The sequence below is a fragment of the Pipra filicauda genome, unplaced genomic scaffold (genome assembly GCF_003945595.2).
Source record: "Pipra filicauda isolate LSUMZ 115617 unplaced genomic scaffold, ASM394559v2 scaffold272_size1030459_pilon, whole genome shotgun sequence".
Taxonomy (NCBI): Eukaryota; Metazoa; Chordata; class Aves; order Passeriformes; family Pipridae; genus Pipra; species Pipra filicauda.
This window is the reverse complement of record NW_024104390.1, coordinates 89,051-102,676: the sequence shown is the minus strand read 5'-3', so window position 1 is coordinate 102,676 and position 13,626 is coordinate 89,051. Positions and strand designations below refer to the sequence as shown.

Below are 13,626 nucleotides of genomic sequence, written 5' to 3'. Positions count from 1 at the left end.
TGCTCCAGGCTGCTTCTCTGTGGAGAGCAACACTGCTGGAAGCCCATTCTTGTCTGTGTTAAGGAGGGAAGCTGCTCTTCTGAAATTCAGATGCCTTGGCTCAGGGCTTAATGATAAAGGGGATGAATCCAGGTGGTAGCTTTTAATTGGAATAAAAATTTTAACATCTGTGGCTGAAAAGGCTACAGAGTATTGATGTTTCTATTTAACAGTACTGATTTCCTGGCTTCTTCCTTTTGGCGCCTGCCATTGGAAGAATACATATTCTGACTTCCCTGTTGCTCCATGTGTGTGTGTCCTGCTGTGGAGCTCTGAGGAGTGTGGCTGTGCCAAGGTTGTTTCTGGCCAAACTACTGGGGCAGGGCTGAGCCTGGAGCCTGAGGAGGGGCTGCCACATATCCAGCCTTTCAGGTGGAAGCAGTAGCAAAGCTGGGAAGGTGTTGCTGGTACACACACATGCAAACATAGACAGACCATGTATGTACACAGACATGTACATCCAGCCCCGCAGATCAGCACAGGTGGGCGCTCTCAGCACTCACACAGACTGCACCAGCAGCCTCATCCTTTTCCCTCTTGGTTGGTCATGATGAAGGACCACTAGTGGAAATACTCATGTCCATATCTGGCCTCTGTCTCTCTGATAATTTGCACTGGCATAGATGGGCCCTGCAGCCTGCAGTTCCAGGGAGCGAGGGGTACAGATCTCCTGTGGTTACACGTAACATACACACTACAAACCTCCCAGTGTCTCACCTTGAGCGTCCTTCCATCCTGATCAGATGGAGATCCTTGCTCTTCCCACAAGCTTCTTGCCTAGAGACACCCACAGCTCTGCCTACGGCCCCATACCCATCTCTATCAGGCAGGACTCCCTGGTCCCTCCGGTAGTCGGCTCCTGCAGGTCACCCTTAGACACCCCCTCCCCCTGCTCCCAGGTCACCTCCTGGCTGGCTCCTCTGGCCCAGCGTTTGCTGTGACTCATGTTTGTGCACATGCCAGTAGTCACTGCAGCTGGTGGCACTCGCACCACTCTACACAGGTGCATACGTGGAATGGAGCCCCTCACCCAGGAAAAGAGGAGACATAAGGTTACAGAGGTGTCCTGACCAGCTGATGGTTTATTTACAACTGGTCGGTTTTAGTCTATTATTTCTTTGTTTTCCCATGTTTGTTCTTCCCCAAATCATCTCAGTCCCTTTCTTTCCCTGCTTTTGGTTCCTCCCATTGGTCCAGAAGATGTTTCAGAGGACTGCTCCCACTGATTGGACACTGGAGCTGAGGCTGCCCTGGGACAGCCCGGGCAGTAGCCCAAATGGAGTATCTGTTCTGCTGAACAGATTTGCATTCCCCAATTCCCAGAAAACCCAATTTGCATCCCCTAGACTGCCTTGGGCCTCTGGGCTTGTGGAAATGGACCCTAGATGGGCTGGTGGCTCCTGGAATGGCCTGGGAGTAGCCATGGAAGGGTGTTATTCAGATCCCCCCACCTGCCTTTGTGCTCTTCCCTCTGTGTGCAGACAGGGTTTTTATCATGTCACCTACCAGGAACTTGATTTACTCATGAAAGTGTTTAAATTTTGTGTTTACAATACCATGAAAATTCAGTGGGTGGGGGGTTTGGCTGCATTTCATGTGAGATGGATGTTGGGATGTTTTTTGGAGTGAGCCTGAGTGTCTGCAGTGCATGTTGTACCATCCCATATCCTCCATGCAGGGAGCTGGGAAAGGACAGATGAGGCACTTGACACAGGTGATCCAAACTTCTGGTCATTTCAGCTTCAGAAGGGATCTCAGGAGTCTTACTCTTGGAGAATAAATAACTCCAGAACATTTTTGGATTGAGTAGGCTCTTGTGTACTTTCCAGCAACAAGTGCAGTTGTGTCCTTTACACGAGGCAGAAGATTTTCAGCAGAAGTTGCTCCAGCACTCATCTGGCTTTTAGCTGGGACCAGTTCCAAGTGCTGCACTGCCTGATTTTTCCTGCCATGTCCTTTTGCAGAGAGTTTGAACACCTTCACCTCTGCGTTCTGACTACTTCTGGTATTTGTAGTGTCTGAAGGATAACAGGATTTGAGAAGCACAGCCACCATGGGTGAGGTCCTCAAGCTTGTGTGCCATGAGGGTCTGTGCAGAGTGTCATTCAGCCAAATCAAAAATGAAGCAGTGTCAGAGCTGGTGTTGAGACTCTCCTGGCATCAGAGACCACATGGTGGTTTTTGCTGCTTTGGCACAGTGGCTGCTGTTGGCACTGAGCTGTTCCCCAGCCTTCTGATTTGTCCACCTACACCTCAGTGGCTGCTGGTGGTATGTTATCCCAGATCATGGGGGCTGAATGCCCTTCCTCGGTCTCTGTCATGTGAAGCAATCACCCCTGCCCGTGCCACAGTCTGTGCTGGGGTCAGCACTAGGTGCCACCATTGTTCACTTTGTCACAGGAAAGGCAGCGTGCCTGTTCACACTGCAGTGCCAGGCTTGCTTGCCTCTCTTCTCCTAGCTGACATCCACTTGGGTCCTAAATGGTATTTTGAACTGGTGGCTGAAGCACCAGCTGAAGATGACTCTGTGTCTCAGAGCTCCTTGAGCACCACCAGAGTCTGGGTCCTGAGTTCCTGGCCATTCTGACTACCAAGATAATTCCTTTGTTCTGACTTGCTGCCTCCAGTGATATAATCTGTGGGTTTGAATGCTGTGAGTTGTCTGAATTTTTCCCGTCCAAGAACTAATGGTGCTTTCATTCTTTTGTGTGCTGTAAGAAACAACTTGGCAATGCTTCCAGCCTCAGGCAATGCCACAGGCTGGGAGATGCATTTCTCCACTGGGAAACCTGTGTACGGTGCCACTTGTTCAGCTTTATCTTTGGAAACTGCAGCTCTGGTGTCAGACAGTCATTTTTCAGTGATGACACATGAAAACTACTCCATGGAAAATGCCCCAGCAGTGCTTCAGAGGCTGATGGAGAAACTGCTGCTTGTGTTCCAAAGCTGATCCCAGTGTGTATCTGGCAGACTGGGAGATATCGCATCAGTTGGCAGGTTCAGGATCAGAGATCTTGATGAAATCATCTCTCCTCATCATCTTGGAGCTCTGAGTGATCTACAGTGAGAGCACTGTCCTCCTTTTACCTGTAAGGTTCACACCTGCAGGTTGGCAACTTGGCTCAGACTCAGTGTGGGATCTGCTGGATCTCTTGTGTTGTACAGGGGCCGTCTCGGTGCTGCCGCTTTCCTGGCTCGCACGATCCCTGCGTGACCTTGCCCCACCCGGGCTGATCCTGGTGTGTCTGTCCATGACTCCATTTGATGACAGGAGATGACCTGGGCACTGCTCAGTCCCCTCCTTCTCCTCTGGCAGTGCTCCTGAGGGACAGCTGCTCAGCCAGCACTTTAAAGGTGATGCCAGTCCACTTGAGAGAGTATTTCCTACCTGTGTTTTCCTCCTCTCGCAAGGACTCTTCCAGGATTCTGCACCTGAGAGGACCTGGGGGAGTAGGATACTCACCGCTGTTTTGTAGGCCATGGGCTGAACAGGATGGGAAAAGCAAATAGCTACAGGATATTGCAAAGGAAACGGTGTGGCCTAGGGTGGCAAGCCAGAGGGCATCTGCTGCTGGAAGACTTGTGGGAATGATGTCTTAGTCATGGGTTACTAGTACTGTGCTTTCCTTTCTGAAGGGAAAGGAAGTCTGTAAAAAGAGGAACTGATATGAATACATAATAAGCTGATAGGAAGGAAAATTGCTGGAAAAGTCTGGAGTACAGATGCAGTACAGAAACAGTCACAGCTGTTCCTGGGCTCTGAATTGGTGATTCCCAGCATAAATGCATTTTATTAACAACTATGCCTTTGCTCCTTAAATCATATCTGTTTCCCAAGAAGAAAACCACTGCTTTTGCGATTGTGGCTACTGCAGAAAGGAAAGTGGTTTTCCTGCTGCATTTGGGATGGGATGTTGGGGCAATCCTGTGTGAGAATGGCACAGGTTCTGCCATCCTTGCTGATCTCGTCTGGCCTTCCCTCCATGCTAGATGTGAGGCTGCAGAGCAGAAACAGAAGGTACCACTGGGAACTCTGAAAAAAGACTCAAAATCACATGAGGAAAAGCAGAAACAACTGACAGAGAAAATCCGCCAGCAGCAGGAAAAACTGGAAGCTCTGCAGGTGAGTCTGGAGGTCTCCAGCTAAGCAGAGCGGGTTTGAGGGACCTCCTAGTGCAAAGAGATGCTCCTGAGTCTGATGCCATCTGTGTTCCTTCATGGGGCACGGTTTGTTTTAATAACAGAAAACGAGCATCTAAGCTTGCATTTCATTTTCTGATGGGAAAACGGGAGTGACATCTGTCTCTTGAAGGACACAGAACACACTTTCTTATAATCGTTGGTTTTAACCTGGAAGACTGTTGGGCTGGGTTCAGGCACTGCCTGGCAGCTTGTAAAGATGACCTTTCTGATTTATTTTTTTAAAATAGAAAACCACTCCAATTCGATCTCAAGCTGACTTGAAGAAACTGCCTCTGGAAGTGACTGCACGACCTTTAGGAGAGGTAAATGGCATACTGCTTTTACTCTTTCGTGCTTCCTTAGCTGCTCTGAACAGCAGTTCCTCACTCTGCCACCCTTCCTCTCTCTGTACCCACATTTATTCCAGCACACCCGACCTCAGCGCCCCCGATCTCCTCCTTTGCCTGATGTAATCAAGAACGCTCCCAGCAGACCACCAGGATCTTCACCTCCTCCCAAGTCCAGCAGTCAGCTGAAAAAGAGCTCTTCAGATTGTCCAAATACCAGCTCTTCCAAGCTGGCCAGCACGCTCTTCACAGAGGAGGCCAGCACTTCCAGGACACACCAGAACACTGTGATATCTGGGAAGTCTAACAGCACTTTAAAAACTCTTACCAAACCAGGTACAACCACAAAGTCCCTCTCTGCTGGCCTGCAGAGCCCTAAAAGCCCACGTGAGACACCCAGTCCAAAAGCTGCCAAGGTGCCAGCAGTAAAGAAATCTGCCTCTGGCAAATGCTCACAGGTGAGAATCAACAGGATAAAACCCCTCAGTTCCTCACCCACTGTCCTGCTCAGCCTGTCTGCTCTGTCCCATGAGATGTGCACTGTGGGCCCTGCGCAAGACAAGATAACTTTTACTTTACTCTGGGGTTAGGGTGCCATTTACACCCCTCAAGAAGACTTGTTTCATCTCTCTCCTGTTAGGCCAGATTGTTTCTTTAGAAAAAAAAGAATGTGAAGTGGTGGGGTGAGCATTTGCACGATCACGTAGCACCTCTAAAACCTTTCAGAAAAGCTGATCAACTTCCAAATTAAATACTGGATGTTGGGTGTTTTTTCTTTTTTTTTTTTTAACTTGACTGAAAGAAGGTTTTTGGTTAATAGCAGGGTGGAATTAACAGCTAGAGCTTGTTTGCTTCCTAAAGGCCTCCAGCACTCGGAAGAGGACCTTGAACATCCCAGAGGATGGGTCTGAGGAGGAGGGGGAGCACAAAAAGGAGAGGACAAAACGAGGAAAATTTGCGGCAGTGAAAGAAGAGAAGGATTCCAATGAGGTGGTAGTGGAGGTGAGAGTGTGCTGCTTTCCCCAGTAGAAGGTATTTGTCAGGTGTTTATAATCTTGATGGGAGGCAGCTAATGTGAGCTCTCTCTCTGCTCCCAGCTCACAGACAGTGCTGGAGAGGAAGAGCTGGTGGAACTGAAGAAAGCTCAGAAAGGTGAGAAATGAGCCATTGGGCTGCTGCTGGTATCTGACATAGAAAAGAACTTGCAGAACTAGACTCGTCAGTTAAACGTGTGATTTCAGTAATGAGCTTTTTGAATAAGAAATAGTGTAAATTTGAATCCCAGACCCTGAGATGACTCTAACTTGCATGAAACATTTTGGCTGGGAACCCTTTGATTAGACCAGAGGCAATTGTGGCATGGGAGGCTCTGTGGTCAAGGGCTGCATCATGCTGACAGGTGTGGGACTGGGCTGTGGGGTATAACTGATGACATGTTCACCCTTCCTGAGTGGATCATGGAGCCGTACCAGCTGGCAAGTGCTCAGGACTGTATCCAGACCTGCTGCACTGCTGTGAGAGAAGAGGGGCTGGGACACCCCAAAAAAGGTGATAGCCAGTGTGGTACTGCACCTTCTGCCAGAGAAGGGCATCTCTTCAGCATGCTTCCAAGGAGCTGTCTGGAAACTAGGGACATGGGGCAAATTGTCCTAGAGGCCTTCACGAGCCTGGAAAGCCCATGTCAAACAACCTGGAGTACAGGAGAAACCTTCTGTCTGGAAAGCCAGGTCATTTTCATGCATCTTAATGTTTCTCAGCAAGAGCTGAGCTGTGTGCCTTTTGTGTTTTGATGGTGTCTGTACTATTTGAGGGCATTGTCACAGGTTCAGGTGTGCTCCCCACTGAGGTGCCTGAATCTCAAGAGCTCCTACAGAATGTGCTTTCCAGCAACCGAAGGTTTGCGAACACCTTTGCTTCCTCCTCACAGATAAGGGGCTGCATGTGGAGGTGCGTGTGAACAAGGAGTGGTTCACAGGCCGTGTCACAGCTGTGGAAAGGGGCAGACATGCGATCCGGTGGAAGGTGAAGTTTGATTATGTCCCTACAGACACCACACCACGGGATCGCTGGTAACTATCTCGAGCTACTGGATTTTGGAGGCTTGTTTTGCTTTTGGGAAGAAGGGCCTGCTTTACTGCTGTAGATGCTGAAGACAAATATGTTGCTGTCATGTCAGGGAGCATGTGAGCTCAGGACAGTGCAGTGGCTTCATAACGAATGGGCGTGACAGACTCCATCAGTTATGCCATGGAGGCAGCTGCTGTTTGTCTAGAGGTCTGAGTGACACTTGGGTACAGGTTCTGATTAGGCTATTAATGGTGTTTTAGATGTGTCCAATGTAGAAGATTCCTGACATTCCCTTAATACTTTTTCTCAGGGTAGAGAAAGGCAGTGAGGATGTGAGGCTGATGAAGCCTCCCTCTCCTGAGTACCAGGCTCCAGACACACAGCAGGAAGAGGAGGTGGTTGTGGCTGAACCTTCTACCTCAGACTGCATCAGAATCGAGCCCGACACCACTGGTCCCAGCAGCAGCCAAGAAACAGTTGACCTTCTAGTCCAGATCCTTCGGTGGGTTCACTGCAGACCCTTGGGAGCTCTGCAGTCTGATTGCTTCAGCCTGGTTAACTCCCAGTTCTGGCTTTGTTTTTCTTTCCTGCACAGGAATTGTTTGCGGTACTTCTTGCCTCCAAATTTTCCAGTCTCCAAGAATGAGCTGAGTTCCATGAGCTCGGAAGGGTTGTTGTCATTTCCCTTGGTAAGTCCGCTACTTCTAGGAACATAAGTTTGGGGGTTTCCCATATGTATTCCATTCTTATGGCAAATGTGCATACTGTTGATGCAAGAGCACACTTGAAAAGGTGACTTGGATCCTCGGCAAACTGACATAGCTGAGGAAAAGAATGAGAGCTCTGAGAGATGCCCTGAGTCTTGTGACAGTTGTCTGAGGATATTTCTAGTTACCGTACATCTATGTGGAAATGCTGTTGGCTACTACTATCCCAAATTCTTATCTATCACTGTTAAACTTTTTAAAAAAGAGAGGCCAGGTTAGAGGTTTGTAGAAGCAGGATGCAGACATATCTGTAGTTTTTGCTCCCAGCCTTATAACTTAGGGGGAGGCAATCTTAAAAATGGAAGAGAACATGGCCTCCATTTATCTGGGTGCAGAACAGGTGGGGCTGAGCTTCCACCAGTGTCTGTGAGCTGGTACTGGGAGATCCAGTGCTGGCTGGAATGCAGAGCAAGGGAACTGGCCTCTCTGACTTCTCCCTTCTCTGACATACCAACAAGGGAGACCTTTCCAAGAGGCACCTGTACATGACAAAAACCACCTGCAGATGACCAAAGCCAGTTCTGTTTGGTACTCCCATGCCCGCAGTGTGTGTATTGGCAGTTTGTCTCGTCTCCTCCTCTTCTCTCTGTTAACTCAGGCATCTGCTGGAGTTACCACTCCCACTGCTTCCACAGTATACCTAGGTCATGTCTGGGGTATTTGGCGAGTGCAGGTGTTCCTACCTCACAGTGACAGGCTGTGTTGTCTGGGTGATCTGTACCAAGGACACTCAGAGTATACAGGGGCTGTCAAGTCTTGCTGCAGCATACCTGTGAGTTCAGGCTTTTTAAAAGACGTTGCACCCTTAATCTAAATTCAGGCACCTTTGGGGGCAGTCCTGATACTGGAAGAATGTGAAAACCCCTTAGAGTTTCGTGCTGGCTGCAGTAGGCAAATCAGATACAAATGTGGGCGTGGGCAGGGCATGCAGAGGCATGCTGTGGGGAAGATTTGGTCACAGGGGCCGGGAGTTTGGTTCTTCTACAAGCCTGTGAGTGCTGCTGGTTTTGCGATGCTCGGTGCTTTCTCTTAACGTGTCATCTGTTGTGTTTTGTCTGCTGCAGAAAGAATATTTCAAGCAATATGAGGCGGGTCTGCAGAACCTGTGCAATTCATATCAGACACGTGCTGATGCCCGGGCCAAAGCCTGTGAGGAAAACCTCCGGAACTCGGAGAGGAAGCTGAGGGAAACAGAGGAGAAACTACAGAAACTGAGGACTAACATCATGGCCCTTCTGCAGAAAGTGCAGGAGGTGGGTGAGGAAGAGAGGCAAACCCTGAGCTGCCCCAGAGTAGCCACCCGGCCCAACCCCTTCTGGGCATTCCAGGTGTTTCAATCCAACATCTTACTGGGCTCCAGCTCTTCCTCAGCTGGGAGCAACGTGGACTCAGCCCATCAATAGCAGACAAGTGCACAGCTGCTGTCCCTGCCCACTCTTGGGATCCAGGCCCTTGGGGTCCCATTGAGTATTAATTCTCACAGGATGATTTGTCATGGCATGTACATACTGCACAAGTTCTGTTTGTTCTCTGCATTCTACTGCAGAATTTCCCCAGGCACAGGCAGTGCTTGGCAGGGAATTTTTGCCCCATTCTTGGGCAGATCCTGAACCCCTTACAGAAATGCAAACTTTTAAGCAAATAATACAAAAAAATCTTATGGTGAAACCGATTTATTAATTATGCTATTAAATATTTAATTAAAATAGCAAAAATATATTTAAGTAAAACCCTTAAATAATTAAACTTTAAGTTAAAAAACTACTTAAATAAAATTAGGATCAACCAATGGAGAAGCTACTGAAAACAGCTGGAAGCAGTTGTTCCCTGTTAGGAAAATGTGTTAAAGCTAAAAAATCCCAACCAAACCTAACTTGACCCAGATCCGCACAGTAAATCCATCACTTTTGAGTGCATTGTTTGAGCCTCAGGTGCTGATGGGTTTCCAGATGTTGTCTGTCAGGTGCTGACAGGGAAAGCTGGGGGTGCTCTCACCACAGCTGTCAGCAGCTGATGGGTGCTGGAGGTTGCAGCATAGAGACTGAGCAGACCACACATTGAAGAGGATGCTGAGCTGCTCTGGGTTCTTCATTCTTGCACTCTTCTTCAAGATTCACTTCTCACTGATATTTCTTGTTTCAGGACATTGATATTAATACAGATGATGAACTGGATGCATATATCGAGGACTTGATCATGAAAGGAGACTGAGCAGCCCTAGTACGAGTCCTGGAGAAGTGCAGAGGAGCTGGCTGCTGCAGTGGGAGATGTGGCTTCCTGCAGGGTTGACCTGGGGCAGCTGATGACAGAAGAGGGTTTTTAAACAGTGCTCCTGTTGGTGTGCAACTTGTTCCTGTGACTGTACATGAAAAGCATTTGTGCTGTTGACAGGAAAATTTTCAACATTGTAGTTCTCTTCTTTTGTTTATAAATATTTATTTTTAAAAGAAATAGGAACTGTGCCTGATACGATGGGTGGGTTGCTGCAGTTTTTTAGTGATGTAAAAGTGTGAGTACCCTTCTTGCATTTAAACCTGGGAGCCCAGAGCATCCTGCCTAGCAGGTTGTCTGCAGTAAGAACCTGGCAGCAAACTAAAAAATAAACCTTGAGTTCTGGCAGAGAAGGTCAGGACTTAGATGTGGAAGATACTCAACTTGGGCTACAGAAAGCCAAGCCATGAATTTGAGCTGTTGAAAGGAAATGTCCCTGTATGAACATGAGTGGAGGGGATGGAACCTCAGTAGATCGGGGGGATTGGCGCTGGCACATTCCTGAACAGGAGGTCACCATAAGCAAGTGGAACTGCCACCATGCTGACAGCCAAGAGGCTGAGGATCCTGGGCCTCCTGGGCCATCATGGTGGGCTGTGAGCATCAAAGGGAGAACACTGGAGTTCAGGTTCTCTGCTTGCAGTCACCTATTTCTTTGAGACATAATTGCAACATCGCATCAGAAGAACTCGACCACCTGACAATAAAGTGACCCCTGTTCTGTTGTCACCTCCTCAGGTGTGTGTTGCTTTGATCAACTTACACTTCTGGGTAATTATTAAAGTGCTGGAATTTGGAGCCTTCAGAGCCCTACACCATTGAATGGCATCTGGCCCAGTGCCAGCAGCAAGGAAAACACCTGTCCTTTGCCCTCTGGCTGCAGCCAGCTCCTAGCAGGCCACTTGTGGCCAAGGGGACTCGGTCTGAGTTTGCCAGCTGGTCAGCAGCTTCTCAGGCCTGCTAGGACAAGGTGGCTATGGACTCTCACTCAGAAACGAGTCCCCCTGCCAGCCAGGTGGTTGGAGGTACATGGCGTGAGCAAGAGCTGCCCACCATCAGGGGGGTCAGGTGGAATGGACCTTTGGGGTTCACTTGGCATCTGGATGTATAACAGATGTTTTGCAAAAAACTCTTTCAAATTAAATGTCTGTTGCACAGAAAATCATTAGCACTAATTGTTTTTAGTTCTGAAGATGTCCCAAGTTCTACACACCGCAGGAGAGGGAAGGCTTTTGCGCATTATCTGAATTCCAGGTGCTTGGTCACAGCACAGTGAAACTGACTACTGCTTCCATCTGGAATCTGGGACCAACATCCTACAGTATATGAAGGTAAGGAACATCCCCCTGTCCCTGTACACCCTTCATCACAGAGAGGCAGTGTTCCTTAGCCGGAGAAGCAGGCTCTGCTGGTCTCCACTTCCTCATGCATACTGGAGGTTTGTTAGTTGTAGTGGCAGACTGGTGCTTCTGATGAAAATAATCTCTCTGGAGCTTATATGCAGGCTTTAATCTCTGACACCCAGGGGGCACCCATATGGGACTAACAGCTCTTACACAGTTCTTGAGCTTCCGGCACAGTTTGATTCCCTACTTCTACTCCTGGTAGGCAAGTGCTACTCTGGGTTTTTCCCTCTGTTCTGAATAACTTCTCATTTCCAGCGTTAACTCTTGTTTTTATTGCATTTCATTTATTTTGGACCTTGTTCCAAGGTTTTTTGCTAGGAAAAGCAAGCCAAGAATTTTTAAGTGCCAATAAAAAAGGTTTTTCATTCTCAAACTCTTCCTGGCAATCCTTCTCCGCAATCCTCCTCCTCCTCTTTATCGCAGTTTTGTTTTTGTAACCTTGTGTGTAACATCAGTTCTTAGTAACACCTTTAAAACCCATAGGATCAGAATGCCTTCAGCAGGGAATCAAACTGCCATCTCCAAGCTGGATGCATTCCAAAGCTGTTACCAGGTTGTTCAGGGCCTTTTCTTGTAGAGCTCTTAGGAGTGGAGGTTGTCTCACAGCTCTGCACCACACACTTCTGCAGGTGTTCTTCCATGGCATAACACAGGGGTGTCCCTGTCACATTTCAAAGGCTGTTCCAGCTGCCATTGAGAACCTATCACCTCTCTGCCACCCTGCCATGACACTTCTGTGCTGTGGTTAAGCCTGTCAATACCTCAGCTCTTCTTTCAGTCTTCCTCTTCACTTTCAGCTGTTTCTTACAGCAGAAATACTAAGGGGGACATTGTTATAGTTAATAAAGAGACCTTTTTTTAACATGAACTTGAGGGACTTGTGACTATTTTTTCAAGCCAACTTTGCCTCAGTGTCTTGCCTGCTGTAGCATACAGCCCTGGGGGGCTCCTGACAGCAGAACCATAGTTGTCCATGCTGCTTCCCTTGCTGAAGTGCCGCCCTGGAATTCAAGGGCTCTATCAGCGATCCTCCACCTGACATGGATTCACCCAGTTTCTCTTGCAGAATGACACAAGGACCCTGAGCTCATGGCAGTTGATCCCTCTCCCAGTGTGTGGGATGTGGTCCTGCCTGCACATCTTTATAGGACTGTGTATTGCCGCTGTTCCTTAAGTGGAGGCTTGAAATTCCATGTCACCAGTATCAGATCTGGGATTTGATTTTATGGCAACGGGATCAATTTTTTTTTTTTTTTTTTTTTGCAAGTAATTCCTGCAGTCCATAGCAGAGACCAGCTGGGCTTTGGGTGCTGCTGCCTTTCAGCCATCTAACAGGGTTGTGGGGAACACTCAAGCCTCCTCTCCTGCCACTGCCTTGCCCAAAAGGCGTAGCAACCTTCCCTGCCAGAAAGTCTTTCTGGTCTTCAAGACCCAGGGAGTCTTGATCTACTTGTACCTTCAAATCCTGAAATCCCTCTTAGCAGCATCTGCATGTGTTCATGATCTCAGAGTTCTGGACATTCATGACATAAAATGACTGTGCCCCCTGTGTGGGGTGGTGTTGGATCTTTATATAATAAAGAAATGGAGCCTGCTCCCAGCTGAGGTAGTGGCCAACGAGAAATTTATTCAAACCTGGTGCTCTTTTTATCCCTTAAAACCATGTGACCTTATAACCAATGAGAATATAGATTCTGGCGCATGTCCCCTGAGCTCCCTCGCCCTGGGTGCTTCCCCCGCACCCCTGGACACCCCTCCTACATCTCCCCCTTCTCCATTATTTAAGATGGTGTCGAAAACAGTGCAAAAAACAACAGTGCAAACAACAGAACAACACATTATAAACTACCATAGCTTCGCACTGACCCAGCACATTGCTCGCTTTGGCTTCTTAACAACTTATACATCTATTGTAAATCTTCTAAAACCGTCTAATATTTCTAAGGGGTAGTGCAACTTGGAAAAATAACTTTATTAACCTAGGGGCCTTAGCCCAACCGTGTGTTACCTATAGATTTATAACCTTTATTAATCTGAGGGTTTAAATAACTGGGAAATTCACCTTTATTTCAAAAACAGGGTAAACACAGCAATCTAAATTCTCCTAAAGTGACCATGTGGCTGAGGTAGTGTTATTCCTGTGAGGTGTTTGGTGTTTAAGGTGCTCGTCCAGTCAAACAGCTCTTTTATTCATTCACACACACATTCACTGACGGCCATCATTCCATTCATCATACACACACTCATGGGTTTTGTATAAGCTCTTCGTCCGTATTCACTTTTGGCCCTTGGACTGCAGAATGCTGTGCGGCGTGGCTCTCTTCCACGCAAACGACTGCCCTTCCAGACAGGAATGAAAGCCCTGACCCTCCGTCTCTCCCCTGCCGTTGGTGCAGCACTCTCGGCACTACGTGCACAGCAAGAGCTTACTGGGCGGGCACCTTTGGTCTGGGAGGAATCTTCGTCCGTATTCACTTTTGGCCCTCGGACAGCCCGTTTAGGAACCGGGCTTCTACCCGCCAATGACTGCCCTTCTAGCCACGAATA

General features: G+C 48.1%; 1 protein-coding gene across 3 annotated transcripts in view; it reads left to right on the top strand.

The window, feature by feature from the left end:
- MORC2 (MORC family CW-type zinc finger 2) overlaps positions 1 to 10,835 on the top strand; it is a 48,926-nt gene extending 38,091 nt beyond the window's left edge. For 2 of the 3 annotated variants that reach the window (XM_027730228.2, XM_027730227.2), the window contains exons 17-26: positions 4,030 to 4,162; positions 4,470 to 4,544; positions 4,649 to 5,026; positions 5,430 to 5,570; positions 5,666 to 5,720; positions 6,496 to 6,637; positions 6,946 to 7,137; positions 7,231 to 7,324; positions 8,467 to 8,655; positions 9,545 to 10,410. In XM_027730228.2, the coding sequence (XP_027586029.1) occupies positions 4,030 to 4,162; positions 4,470 to 4,544; positions 4,649 to 5,026; positions 5,430 to 5,570; positions 5,666 to 5,720; positions 6,496 to 6,637; positions 6,946 to 7,137; positions 7,231 to 7,324; positions 8,467 to 8,655; positions 9,545 to 9,613 (1,468 nt within the window). In that variant the 3' untranslated portion in view covers positions 9,614 to 10,410. Of the gene's footprint in view, positions 1 to 4,029; positions 4,163 to 4,469; positions 4,545 to 4,648; positions 5,027 to 5,429; positions 5,571 to 5,665; positions 5,721 to 6,495; positions 6,638 to 6,945; positions 7,138 to 7,230; positions 7,325 to 8,466; positions 8,656 to 9,544 lie in introns of all 3 variants that reach the window. The other variant, XM_027730226.2, reaches the window with a different exon arrangement.
- The last annotated feature ends 2,791 nt before the right edge of the window (positions 10,836 to 13,626 follow it).